This window comes from Episyrphus balteatus, chromosome 4 (assembly GCF_945859705.1).
Source record: "Episyrphus balteatus chromosome 4, idEpiBalt1.1, whole genome shotgun sequence".
NCBI lineage: Eukaryota > Metazoa > Arthropoda > Insecta > Diptera > Syrphidae > Episyrphus > Episyrphus balteatus.
The window spans coordinates 61,726,308-61,740,939 of NC_079137.1; the positions used below are offsets into that span (position 1 = coordinate 61,726,308).

The following is a 14,632-nucleotide window of genomic DNA, read 5'->3' on the forward strand; positions in this document are numbered from 1 at the left end:
TGAAAAACAAAAATCCATTCCAGCTTAAAAAAATATAATCCTACAGAACAGCTTTTGCGAACCATTTACCATAACCTCTCTAACATTAAATGCTATAAGTACCTAACCAATTATCGATTTTTGTTTCAACATTTTCTTTGGGATTTAACCAGTTTCCTTATATTTTTTTTTTATAGAGTGAAAGGGAAAAAAACAATTATTTAGGATTTTACTACACCCAACCCCTTCAATTGGGACAAAGAAAAAATTTCAAATGACTCATTTTTATTTTGCTAAGAAAATTGAACTTCTAACTGAAAGGAAAGAAAAAAATATAAATAAATAATAATCATTTTAATCGTTTTTTAGCTGACAATGCAAAATAGTAGGTATATCATATCAAACCATTTTCCAGGTTATAATTGAAATGCAAAAAACCAAACCAAATAAAAAAAATAAAAAAAAATAAAATATATAAATTTGAAAACCCATGAAAAAATATAAATCTTAAATGTAAAAAGGTCATGAAAATATCAAAAAAAAAAAAAAAAAAAACAATATGACACCACACGAAAGACACAGACTTGGTGGCAAATTTATTTACGATCCAAAACCATGTTTATTCATAGTCGGTGACGTAGTGTTGAGAATTTCTTTTCATATAACAGAAATTTACCAAATAACTTTCAATATGACAATTTTATTAACCATTCAAAAAAAAAACATTACCTCTCAGACTATAACGATAAAGATACGATTGTATCTGAAAATTTTGCATACGTTAGGTAGGTACAATACAATTTAGACAGTCTAAACAGGTATGATGAAGAAAAAAAAATATCTATATCTACCGGAAACCACAACCAATGCATTGGCCAAAAACTAACCAACTACTTACCTACAACAACAACAATACCAACAAAAACCAAAAAAAAAACTAACGAGGAACATAAAACTTTTGCATTATTTGGCTCGTGCCAATTATATTGTGTTATGGGATACGAGCAAGAGCGAGAGTATAAAAGTACCTCTAACCTATCTTTTGGATGCAAAATGCAATATATGCAAACAACACAACAAAATACCGGTTTGTTTATTATTTTTTTGTTTTTTTTTTTTTTATTATTATTTTTCCAGTGTGCTATAACTTTTTCATGTCTCTCTTTTCATTTTGATATTTTGATTATGTACAGTTTTTTGTTGTTTTTTTTTTGTATGTTCTGGTGCTTGGGGGCACACGCCCACAACACTTTTTTTTATTTATTTATTTTTTATATATTTTTTATTATGAAATGCACTATAGTATCTTTGGAATATTTTTTGAATATCTCCACATGAATAGAGATATATGTGTTATGGGTAAATTAAATAGGTAGCCAAGTTTGGATCTTGAAACTTGTGATCCAGTAAAAAAAAATTTATAAAAAATAAGAAAAGAAAGGAAAGGAGAACAACAAAATGATGTATCTCTGAGTTCTGGATCTGAATTATATTGGGTCTATGAACTGGATTGTAGTAATTTAAGAACTTTGTCAGGTCTCAGGTCCGAGGTTATATTTTACTTTTTTTTTCTTTTGTCCTCTATAAGGAAAAAAATATGATTTTGTAGTACTTTTCAAGGTATCGTATGGAGTTTTTTTTTTTTTATTTTTTTTTTTACCATCAAAAGAGATGGATGAATATTTCATAAAATGATGAAATTTATTGACTTCGTGACGTAGTAAAGATTTATAGTTATGGTTATAAATTTCTATATAATTAATGTATAATCAAAAAGTAAACATTGCATCAGCTTTTTGTGAAGATTAATTTTTCGCCTTTCATATTTCAAATTGTCACAGATATAATAGAACTTAATAATTTTTCTGGATATTAGAGGAATCCAAATCTTCACTTATTTTGTTGTAAAAGATTTTGCATATAAGATAAAATTTTGTTTTCAGCTCATTATTTTAAATACCTACCTATTTAAAAAATTATTAAAAATTATTGTCTAATGCTCACTGATTTCAATAGTTTTCTTATGACCCGTATGCATTGCAATTTGGATATGCATATCTTCTAAACGGTCCAAGCAATCAATTTCATTTCAAGGAATTTTTTGTAGAACTTTTAAGCCCCTACAAGAATATATCTTGCTAATTTGAAAATAATGAAGTTTCAGTGAATTAGAAATTTTTTAAAAATATAAAATGTTTTTATATTTTTTTTTAACTTTGACCTCGAATATCTTTAGAATGGTTAGATTAATGAAAAAAGTTAATAAGACCTTTTTTGTGGAGCAATCAATTTTCAACAAGAATATGTCTTGCGCGTTTGATCATTATAATTTTTCAATTTGTTACAAAATTAAGAACAAAAAACGAATTTTTAAAGATTTTCTCGATTTTTGGACCTCAAATATCTATTAAACGGTTAGATAAACGAAAAAAGTGTACAAGGTCTTTTTTGTAGAGCGTTCAATTTCCTACAAGAATATGAAAAGAAATTTGCTAAAAAGTCAATTAATAAAAAAATTATTTTTTTTAGTAGAAGCTTGATGTAAAAATGGAAAATTGCAAAGCGGAGGACCTTCCCATTATTATAAAGAGCTCATATTTGGTGTGTATATTCTAGAGGGGTCTAGAAATCGATTTTTCGGAGTACCAAATCAAAAAAAAAAATTTTCGATTTTTTTGACCCACCCTAATAGATAGGTACATATATTTTCAATGCTTATTGAAATGAAGTTTCATATCATATTCCCGAAATGTTAACTTTTGAAAAAAAACCTAGTCAATTGTCAATAAAGTAATAACTTTTGGTCTTATTTAAAAAAATACCCTTTCAACGAAATTAATACTCGTTTTCAAAAATTTGATGTTTTTTTTTCAAAAACGGAGGCCAATCAAATTTTTCTGACTTCAGATTCGGATTCAGCACCCCAAAAACTACTAGAAAAGTATATTTTGGTTCTTGTGGCAAAAAAAAAATTAAATTTTGTTGACCAGTGTAGTTGGAAAATGCTTTTAATTTTAAGTTGAATTTTTGACTCAAATTTTAAAATGTTGACTGCACTAGACAATAAAAATGTTCATGTTTTTGCATAAAATTTTGCGATTTTTTTTTTATTCAATTCAGATGAATAGTTTGAATTTGCCTGCTTGTACGTGACGTTTTTTATTTTGTTTATAATATTTATAGAATTATGACGGAGTTCTATTTTATTTATGTTTTTAAAAAATGAATGAATTGAATGAAAATTAAAATCTATTCGAATTTTTTCAAACGAAATATGTAGATATAAAATATGAATAGTAATAATGTCTTTAATTGACTGATTTGTATGTACGTGACAGTACACTGAGGGAAAAGCCACCATAAAACAAGGTAAAATCAATGAAAACCACATTGATTTAACTATTATTTGAAATGATTTTGCGTTGAAGACGACATTTTAAAATCAAGGTTAATTTTTGATGGTTTCGTATCTTAGAGTCACATAAATCAAAGTAGTTCATCTTTGAAACAACGACGTTTCAACTTGAATTTATTTTTTCCCTCAGGTGTAGAATGAACCTAAATGACTTCTTTTACTTGGCATACCAATTTTTATTTCCTAAACTAATTTCGAATACTTTTATATAACTTTGTATAAGATTAGAATTCAAGATGGCGTAAAAATGATAAGCTTATTTTGTTATTAAAAATTTGTTTAGGGTCCTCGTGTAAGAAATTTTTTGAAATTTTTATAAGTACTATTAAATATGTTAAATGCATCCAAAATATATTCCCTAGATAAATCAAAATAGCTGAATGCCATAAAAAAAAACTAGGTATTCTAAATAATTTGGCAACGTCTTTAAAATTTCAGTCAGTTTTCACCAAAAATTTCAGATAATAAACGAAAACAATAAAAAATATACAATTTCCTTTGCCAAAATGAACAAAAACTTGACATGATAAACAATCTAATAACTCAAGATTAAAATTAAGTCTTTACAAACCATAATAGACCATGTTTAGTTTAGTCAAACAACCTAAAACAAGTCCATGTTTTCTATATAAACCTAATAAATTTATTAATTTACGTTCTAGATTTACATGAAAACGAAAACACAACAAAAAAATAAAATTCTAAAAATAAATCTTTCTGCAAAATGCACTCTGCATCGTTTTAAATATGCAAAAAACGGTGCCATATGAAGCCTAAAAAAAGTAAAAACCAGTTTAAAACTCTACAAGATTGTCTACTTAGTCAAGATTATTATTCTTTCAAATAAAATGGTCATTCCCCTCAACTTGTCGACTATAATAATAATAAAAAGGCTCTCCAAATTGGCTCACTCTATTAATATCGCGCAGTCTTGATGACAATCGTTTGGTAAGGTAGGTATAACGTGTTTTTGCTAACTAATAGGACAATTAAAAGGCAATCTTTTTTGTGCTATAGTTTTTTTTTTTTATTTTTTTTTTTGTTTTTCTTACAAAGCTTTACCGCTCATATAGCCAAGTCAAGTCGGTGTTTGTTATTATTATTATTATTTTCACATGAAGATGGATACAATGTAAAAGGTATAAAAGGTGTAGCGAACTTGTCTGGGTCTGGTGGGCTAAAAAGGACGTCGTCAACGTGTCGACACGCATCCAGACAAATATCATCACTCTCATAGTGTTTGTTTGTTTGTGTATAATATGGATTGAGGTTGTCGTCGTTCGTGTGTGTCCTTTGTTTTGTGTAATGTTCTCATTTTTTTTTTTTTTTTTTTTTTTGAAAAGCGAGTATGTCCTCTCCATCAGCCTGTTCTGTTCAAAAATCTTTATTGAAAAGCATCTCATCTAAATTAGCACCAAGGTATCTTTTTTTCTTTAAGTGCAGTTCTTTGCACGTTCTACTATCTTTTTTTTCTATTTTTTTGGATTTTGTATCTGTCAGATACATTTCCTTTTTTTTTAATTTTTTTCTTTGCTACTGTCGCTCTGAATAATATGCATTGACACGAACTAAATGCCAACACACACTCATGCACCAGTAAAAAAAAAAAGGAGATAATCCTTAAAAAATTCTTTCCAAGAGTAGATTTGAAGTTTGGAAAAGGATGGGTTTTGGTAACTTCCCAAGGATATTATGACGACTTCCATAGGTTGACAGGATTTTCTCAAACGAAACGACACATGTGTGTGATTACTCATCGTCATCATCATCAACATCATCGTCATCCTGGGGGACAGGATAAAGTGTCAGTATATCCGTTGGACAAGTACAGTACCAACATATCCTTATCCGTCATTCTCCAAGGCTTCCATAAAAACGAGTCAAAATATAAGCTTTTGGCTTCGTCTAGAGAGATCCTGCATATTTTTTTTTTTTTTAATCTTTGTTGTGCCACTTAAAGGATGTAAACACACACAACGAAGAAAAAAAAAACTGCAAAGGCTTTTGGGATGGAAAATAGGATAAAAGTATCTAACAAACGTTTCTATGGGAATTTCTGTATGGAAAATTCTATCAGAAAATCTTTTTTTATGTGTTTTTTTTTTGTGTTTGGAAAAATTCTGCATGGAAACAGCTGCTTTTTTGCTTTGCTCCTGTTATTTATGTTTTCTAGGTTCTCTCTTTTAGGCTTTGGAGCTAAGTTTTTTTTTTTTTTTGTGACATTGCAGATAGAAAAAAAGATAGATTTTTTGTTTTGTATGAAAAAAAAAGTGTGGTTATGTGTTTTGGTTGCCCTGTGGGAAAATTCTGAATAAGAAATGAGATGCAGAAAAAAACAGAGAGAGAGAGAAAGAGAAAGAGCACACACGTGTGTCTGCGTAGTTTTTATTTAGATTTTTCTTTTGTTTTTCCTCTTGAAAATATATAAATTTTTTTAAGTGAGATAAAAAAAAAATACATTTTTTTTCTGTTTTTTGTTGGTATTTTATTTTTTTATCGCAACGCAGAAAAGAGTGAAAATAACAAAAAAATTAAGTAGGTATGACATGACACATGTGCTCTTGGAGAGCTTGAAGCTAAAAAGCTATATAGCAGACTTTGTTTATACTGTGTTTTTGCTCTGTGATTTTTGTTTTGATTCCATCTTTTTCAAGGTATTATGCAAAAAATATCTCTGTTTTTTTATTTTTTTATTATTTTTTTTTATACTTTTTTTCATTCGCTTGGTGATTAAAATGGAAAATGTATGCATTCTGTTACCATGGAAGGAATTTTCTTCTTCGCTTTTTTTTTATACATATTTGCATTTTTAAGTTGTTCGCCATGCTGATGAAGATGATGATTCATTGGATAGAAAAGATACCAGATACTTAAAATGCTTTTAAGTATCTGTTAGGTACTTTTAGATCTAGTACATTTATAAGACATTGAATGAGATTATCAGTCTTATTATAGAAACTTAAGAACTATCACTTGACTTGAACTAAGTTCTTTAACTATCTTTTTATGAGGAGTATAAGTAATGAGATTTAAAAAATGATGAGAAAAGTGGTTTAAAAAGGAATAATTGAGAAAATTCATAAAATATTCAAACATGATGAAGATAAAGAAGTAGGTAGTAGACAGACATGTGTACAGTAAGAGTATGTATTGATTTCAAGTAAATTGAGTTCGAGAAACTGCCAAGGGTTTTAGCAGACGAGACGTTGGTTGCAATGAAAAAAATGTTCAAGATGAACCTTAAGGTTCAAGAGTTGTATAAAGATACTGACTACTTGAGCAGTTACGCTTAATATTTTACAACTTGAATGTGGATTGCATTTTAATAATGTTAATTGCGTAATAACTGAAAGGTTAAGAACTTGGAAAATCTTGCAATACCTAAGTACTTTAAATCAATTAAGGTAACAAGAAATTGAATTACAAACAAATGAGATTATACGAAAGTTACTGACAAACTACTAGCAAACCTTTGGTCTGGTTTGTTAGTTAAAATTTGATTTATGACAGTACAAGGTACCTACTTGTAATCTGTCATAATTACATTTAAAAATATAAATAAAATAAAGTATGCAGATGGTAGAGTGGTATTTCATGAGAAAGTAATTTAAAGAAAGTTGACTAGATAGTAAAATTAATTTGTACCTAATGTCTAAATCAGTCCAGTTAAGGAGTTTTTAGCTGAAAAATTTTTAGTCTGTTTTATTGTGACACACTATTTTTTTTTAAGTTCTTTAAAAAAAACATATAGGTATCTTTTTTCTGAGCAATTCAAAATCATCCCTCCCGTGACATTTATAATTTGTTTTTTTATGACGTAAAGACATTCTTTCATATCATTTGACATAGATTCGCAAAAATTCTGTTATCAAAAACTCCATTTCTAAATTGCTACTTTTTTGGTACAACCCGTGACAGTAAAAAATACCCTGATTATTATTTTCAAAAATAATCAAATTGATACATTTTTTTGATCAGTCAATAAATTTTACCGTTAATATTTAATACATATTTGATACAGAGACATTGTACAAGTATCCCACCCGTAACAGACATCGTTGAAAAAACACTTATTTTTCAATAATTATTTTCGAGATAATAATAACACTGGTCAACAAAATTTAACTTTTTTTTTTTTGCCACAAGAACCAAAATTAAGATATCTCGAGCAATAAAAGAGATATCGGGAAAATTTAAACAGTTTTTGAAAGAAGAATCACAACAAAAACATTACTGTTAAAAAAAGAGCCAAGTTCTCCTATGTTGAAATTATGCTGGCACAAAAAGTATTGAGATGTAAAAGTGTACCAAGTTCTAAAGTTTGGGTTCAAATTCGTATCAATAAAATTTTGATTGTTCTCTTGACAATTTTTCTTTTAATTTCCGATTTTTAAAGTTATTTCAAAAATTGCCAAGTAAACAATCAAAATTTTATTGATACGAATTTGAACCCAAACTTTTGAACTTGGTACACTTTTACATCTCAGTACTTTTTGTGCCAACATAATTTCAACATAGGAGAACTTGGCTCTTTTTTTAACAGTAATGTTTTTGTTGTGATTTCACTACTTCTTGCAAGGTAAGGCTGTAGAATTGAAAATCTCTATATTTGATGAAAATTCAGTGAAAATGGGCGGTTGCCACGCCCCCTGGCTGAAATTCTCAAATTTTAAATTTTTTACTTTTTATAAACTACCATCTCTACCATTCTACCAAATTTCAAGATTCAAAGATAATCAGAAGTGCTCTGTAATATTTGATGAAAATTCAGCGGAAATGGGCGGTTGCCACGCCCCCTGGCTAAAATTCTCAAATTTTAAATTTATTCCTTTGTATAAACTACCAGCTCTACGATTCTATCAAATTTCAAGATTCTAAGATAATCAGAAGTGCTCTATTATATTTAATGAAAATTCAGCGGAAATGGGCGGTTGCCACGCCCCCTGGCTAAAATTATCAAATTTTAAATTTATTCCTTTGTATAAACTACCAGTTCTACCATTCTACCAAATTTCAAGATTCTAAGATAATCAGAAGTGCTCTATAATATTTGATGAAAATTCAGCGGAAATGGGCGGATGCCACACCCCCTGAATTGAAAATCTCAAATTTTCGATTTTTTCCTTTGTATACACCACACGTCCTATCACCGTGTAAAATTTCAAGTTTCTACGATAACGGGAAGTTCTCCATAATTTTGATGATCTGTCAGTGAGTGAATCAGTCAGTCAGTCAGTCAGTCAGTCAGTCAGTCAGTCAGTCAGTCAGTCAGTTACGGTTTTTGAGATTTTCGAAGTCCTATATCTCAGAAACTACTCATCGTAGCAAGCTGAAATTTTGTGAGGAGTTTTGTTTTGACCAGCTTAAAAATTGAAGCGAGTTTGAAATTTCTAGCATCTTTAGTGTGGAAGTTAGAGGGGGTTCGAAAATGGCCTGAGTTGTTTCCTGTAAATAAGGGTGTAGTGCCAAAGTTGCTAGAGAACTTGGCTGGGCACTACCGTGCCCCTTGATATCTGTTCTTATAATAGCCGTTACAAATTTGTTTATAATGAATTACCCCATATAAAAACATAACCTCGAAAACAGCAAAAATTACGTTTTTTGACATTTTCTAACGGTAATATTTAAAAAACGAAGGCCAATCAAATTTTTCTGACTTCAGCTTCGGATTCAGCCCCCAAAAACTACTAGAAAAGTAAGTTTTGGTTCTTGTGGCAAAAACCTTGTTGACCAGTGTAATAGGTACATGAGATTACGATGATATAGAATGCCAAAAATTGGCTAAAGCAATTCTTACTGTTTCATTATAGGTATATCTCGAGCTAGAACCTTAAAGAACCTTAGTTAAGAAATTTAGGCTATGTTTTAAGGACCAAAAGATTGCAACGGTTTCTTTCATTGAACCAAAAAATAGAAAAGCTTCTTTTTTTTCAAAAACCTCCTCTAAACGATTTGAATTATGAACTATTGTTCTGGAAGAATGAAGCTAATGAGTTAGTACTTTTGTAATATAAAAAAAAATATTTTTGGAACAATAGGTAAGTAACGATCTCGGCCATAGAACGATTTTTTGGATCTATAATTTTCTAGGAATCAACAAAGTGGATTTCAAAAAATTTAATTTTTTTTTTAATAAAAAGTTCTTAAAATAGTTTTTGGGGGATTTTTTGGATTTTGAAATTTTCAGTGCAATCATTTAACAATTTTTGAATATTGATATCCTATAGTTTCATCTTCAAGGAGTCTTTTGTTGCCACAAAAATATTGGAAAATTATTTTTAAAATAATTCATTTAAACAAAAATAGTTTATTGGCTTGAACAGTTTTAATTTATAAGAGCAAGTTTGGCACCGAATTGATCAAAAATTAAACTTTAATTTTTATAAAAATTCTATTCGATTTATTCCATTCAAGGATTCAAGGACATTAAAAAATTGAAGTCTTTTCCTGAAGTTTAAAGTTCTGTGTTAATTTTCTCTAACACTCATTTAACTATTCAAAACAAAAATAGATTTGAAGTTCCTATTAATAGTCTTAAAAGTCTATTTTAATTTTTCCCCATTGTACCAAAAATAGAAATTGATATTTAACCTCAGATTATTTATCTAATCACAAAAATTATTATTATTGATACTTATCAAATAGCTTAAGGTTAATATTGTTCTTGTAGTAGGTAAAATATTCATTTCATCGCCTCTCGGTGTGAAAATAAATGTTTTTGGAAAATAAATCTCAATGATTGAAAATACATATAGGTATAATTTTAAGGGAAATGCTAACTAAAATTGATCGAGGTCTCTCAACTACATTATAGAATAATAAAACACATTCAAATAAATGAAATTTGTGATTTTGTTTACGTGTTAATAATAAAATTAAGCTCAAAAAGAATTTTCTTCTTTAACCTTCAAAAAAACATAAAATGAGTAAGGATGTTTGTGCAAATTTCTTAAAAAATAGTATTCAAGCAATTAAGTTCTAATTTTTTGGCACAAGCTTTCATTGTTTCCCAGACACTTATTAACAAACTCAAAATTAGTGTAAATTAACTAGGTATAGGGGTAGGTTGGCATTAAACTACTTCAAGCTATCCAAAAGCCGTCGTAAATTTAAAAGGTTTATAGGTATTTTCACTACTAGCATAAGAGGATTTTTGGCATTTCATAAAAACACTTGCTTTCTATTTGTACAGCTGTGTTCAAAATAATAGTAGTGCCTGCATCAAAATAACATTTTTTATAATTACGGTGCTTCTACGGTTAAAAATTTAGTTTCTTTGATGTCAAAGTTTGTAACGGTCAATTACTAATAAATGTATCATAGTTTTAAAATGAAAAAGAAGGTTCCAAATAATTTTTCATTGACTTTTGGTTGTTCTTTCTAATTTGACCTGTTCAAAATAATAGTAGTTAAAGTTATTTTTGAAGAATTTAAAAGCGGTTTATAACATAGAATATTTATTTTTGGTTTAAAAGTAAGTACTCATATAATAGGAACAATTTTTCAACAAAAAACGATTTGTTTCGGTTTTAATCTATTTAAAGTTCGAAGTGCAAAACACTGCAGTTCGGATAGCGGAAACTTTTACGAAAGCTGCTTGAAGAAGGGAAAACCTACTTGGAAATTCAAGGTTTTATGAGGATGCTCCCCTGCAATGGAAGCCAATGCAATAAACTCAACGAAAAACCCCAAACGCGCGGTAGAAAAAGAAAAAAGACCGTCGTAGATGACAGGCGTACTGTCCAGATGAGCAAAGCTGAGCCTTCAGCATCGTCGTTTCGAATCCAGAAGGCTTTAAGCCTGGATTGCAGTGCAGTGAACATTCGGAGGCGACTGTTAGAGACTAATTTGTACGCTTGAAGTCCACGAAAAGTTCTGTGAAACATGTTAAAAAGCGTATCCAGTTTGTAAAAGATTACATAAACTGGCCAGCGAAGTAATAGCGTAACATATTGTTTACTGATGCGAGCAAATTTGTCCTCTTTGGTGGTACTGGATCTCCAGAATACGTCCGACGTCCACCCAATACGGAATATGTTCCAAAGTAAACGACGGAAAAAGTTAAACATGGAGGGTCGAAAATTTTAGTATTTTAACATATTTCTTTGTTAACAGCGGTACTTTATGTGAACTTCAAGCGTACAAATTAGTCTCTAACAGTCGCCTCCGAATGTTCACTGCACTGCAATCCAGGCTTAAAGCCTTCTGGATTCGAAACGACGATGCAGAAGGCTCAACTTTGCTCATCTGGACAATACGCCTGTCATCTACGACGGTCTTTTTTCTTTTTCTACCGCACGTTTCGGGTTTTTCGTTGAGTTTATTGCATTGGCTACCATTGTAGGGGAGCATCCTTATATAACCTTGAATTTCCAAGTAGGTTTTCCCTTCTTCAAGCAGCTTTCGTAAAAGTTTCCGTTATCCGAACTGCAGTGTTTTGCTCTTCGAACTTTAAATAGATTAAAACCGAAACAAATCGTTTTTTGTTGAAAAATTGTTCATATTATATGAGTACTTACTTTTAAACCAAAAATAAATATTCTATATTATAAACCGCTTTTAAATTCTTCAAAAATAACTTTAACTACTATTATTTTGAACAGGTCAAATTAGAAAGAACAACCAAAAGTCAATGAAAAATTATTTGGAACCTTCTTTTTCATTTTGAAACTATGATACATTTATCAGTAATTGACCGTTACAAACTTTGACATCAAAGAAACTAAATTTTTAACCGTAGAAGCACCGTAATTATAAAAAATGTTTTTTTGATGCAGCCACCACTATTATTTTGAACACAACTGTAAATAAAATAAGTGAAAAAATGATTTTGGCAAAAAAAAAAATAAATTGATTAAAAATATGGAATTAGAAAATAACTCTCCATTTTCAACCAAAAGGTTTTTAATATCAATAACACTGGTCTACAAAATTTTATTTTTTTTTTTTGGTGCCGAGACTATGATATACTTTTCTATAAGTTTTTGATGTGCTGAACTCGAATCTGAAGTCAGAAATATCCTATCAGCTCCCAGCAAATCTTTCAGAAGGAAATTCATTCACGTCTCAACAAAAAACAAACAAGCTTTTAAAGATCAAACTTTTATGCCTACGTATACCTTCAAATTGACAACATTTAAAAAAATATCCTTAAAAACTTAAAAACTTTACTTAAACCTTCCTAACAAAATGGTAAAGGTATACCTAGTTCATTTAAAATTGCGCAAATAAATTATGTATCTTTCCAATTAAATTGGTATTTTGTCAACTTACCATTTATTGAGCACCTGTATAAAGCTTCACAAAATGCCATAACCAAATGTTCACCATTGACAGGACTCTGCAATGGAGTTTGTGTTGCTGATGTTGTTGTATTTGGCGATTGGCTTGAAGATGATGAACTTGTTCCATCATTACTACCATCGTCATGTTCTGGCACATAAAATGGCACTGCCATTTTTTCAAATTTTTATTTTTTAAATATTTAAAAAAAAAAATCTTTAAACACAAAAATTATAGCAAATCTTCACAAAATAACCGTCAAAAAAAGAATCACTTAAAAAAGTTCAGTCTTTTCTTTAAAAAGTCTATTCACGTTTTTTTGTGTGTTTTTTTTTTAGGGACAATTGCACTAAATTAATTTTTCTTTTATAGAAAAAAGGACATTATTTGTTTATTTTTGATTAACAAGAAATATTTCATAAATTTCTGGGTCTTTTGGGGCACGTATTAACCAAAAACCTTTCAAATTTAATGCCATTTCAGTTAAACCGGTCCACAGTCAAAAAAAACTAAGTTCATTTAGATACTTTTTGTTTTTTTAATTTATTTTTTTGATTCACTTGATTTCTTTTTTTTTATTTTAAATTCTTTTTGAATTCAAAAGCAACAAGCCTTTTTAGAATAGAACAGTCTTTTTTTTTAAAGACGTTTTGTTTTTGCTTGTTGCTGTCTTAATAGAGTATCCACTCACTCAACACAATTTTGTATCTCAAAAGATTTTTGATACGAAATCAATAAAAAAAATTCTTACTTTTTTTTTTGTTTTGTTTTGAAAACAATCTTTTGCAAAAAAAGTTTAAGATACACTTTGCAAACAGAATTTTTCCTTATTTTTTGCAGATGCGCATCTGAACAAAAAATTTCAAAGTAAACGAACAAACCCCCGATGGGTTCAAAGAGAATCCTTCGACCAGAAAAAAAAACTCAGAGAATTTTTTTTTATTGTTTTTAATTTTATTTTTAAAAAATTAAATTTTTTTTTCGAAAAAAAAAATTTAAAAAGAAACAAAAAAATTATAAAAAATAAATCTTTTTTAGAAAAAAAATAAATCGTCAAGTAGGAGTTACGAAAAACTATAAGCACTCAACATAACACACGTCTTATTCGCTTCGCTGTTCGTAATCAACTGCTTCTCTGTTCCATACAAATTATATTTCTCTTTCCGCATCCGCAAAATGATTTTTGTTTTGTATATTCTTTCTTATTTATTATCTTTTTTTTTTTTTTGTTTAAAATGCATTTGGTTCTCTGTAAAAATGCATAAGAAAAGAACACACAAAGATAAATAAACTATAAAATGAAAGAACTTTAAAAAAGAAGACAAAATTTAAAAGATACAAAGATAAAACGAAGGAGAGTTAAACAACTTTAAAACAATTTTTTGAGAGCTAGTGCAGCAGGAATGATCAGAACAAAACAAAACAAGACTTGTATTGTTATCGTATTTATTTTTGTTTGTGTTGTTTATACAAACATACAAAATATAACTCACCTTTTTTTTTCTTATGAGAGTGGGAGATGGTATTGGTGTTGAATGCATCACGATTTATAATATTTTTTGTTGGATGGGGGAGGGGAATTGATGATGAGAGAATGAGAATAAAAAGAAGAATTTGTTATTTTTCAAGTGTATTTTTCTTTTAGTTTAACTCTTTCATGTACGAAGTACGAGTAGAATATGCCTACATAAAACAAGTTGATACTTTTTCCCCTTCCTATTAGAATTTTTCTCTTTCAAGATTGTGCAGGTTGTTTTGATTTTGTCTTTCTTGTTTTGTGAGAAATTTGAAATTATTCACTTGTTTTGTTGAAGAGATTTTATAAACAAGAGTAACAAACACTGCATTTTGGGGAGCGCATTGAAAGAATTCTCTTTTGATTGTATTTGGTATTATAAATTGAAGAGCCAACCAAGGTGGAATCGTACGATAAGTATTGCCATTGTTCAACATTGG

General features: G+C 29.1%; 1 protein-coding gene across 1 annotated transcript in view; it reads right to left on the minus strand.

Moving 5' to 3' along the window:
• The window catches only part of LOC129918395 (cell death protein hid), a 43,798-nt gene extending 30,560 nt beyond the window's left edge, over positions 1–13,238 (minus strand). The window contains exon 1 of the mRNA XM_055998891.1: positions 12,668–13,238. Coding sequence (XP_055854866.1) covers positions 12,668–12,851 — 184 coding nt within the window. The 5' untranslated portion in view covers positions 12,852–13,238. The remainder of the gene's footprint in view (positions 1–12,667) is intronic.
• Positions 13,239–14,632: the final 1,394 nt, after the last annotated feature.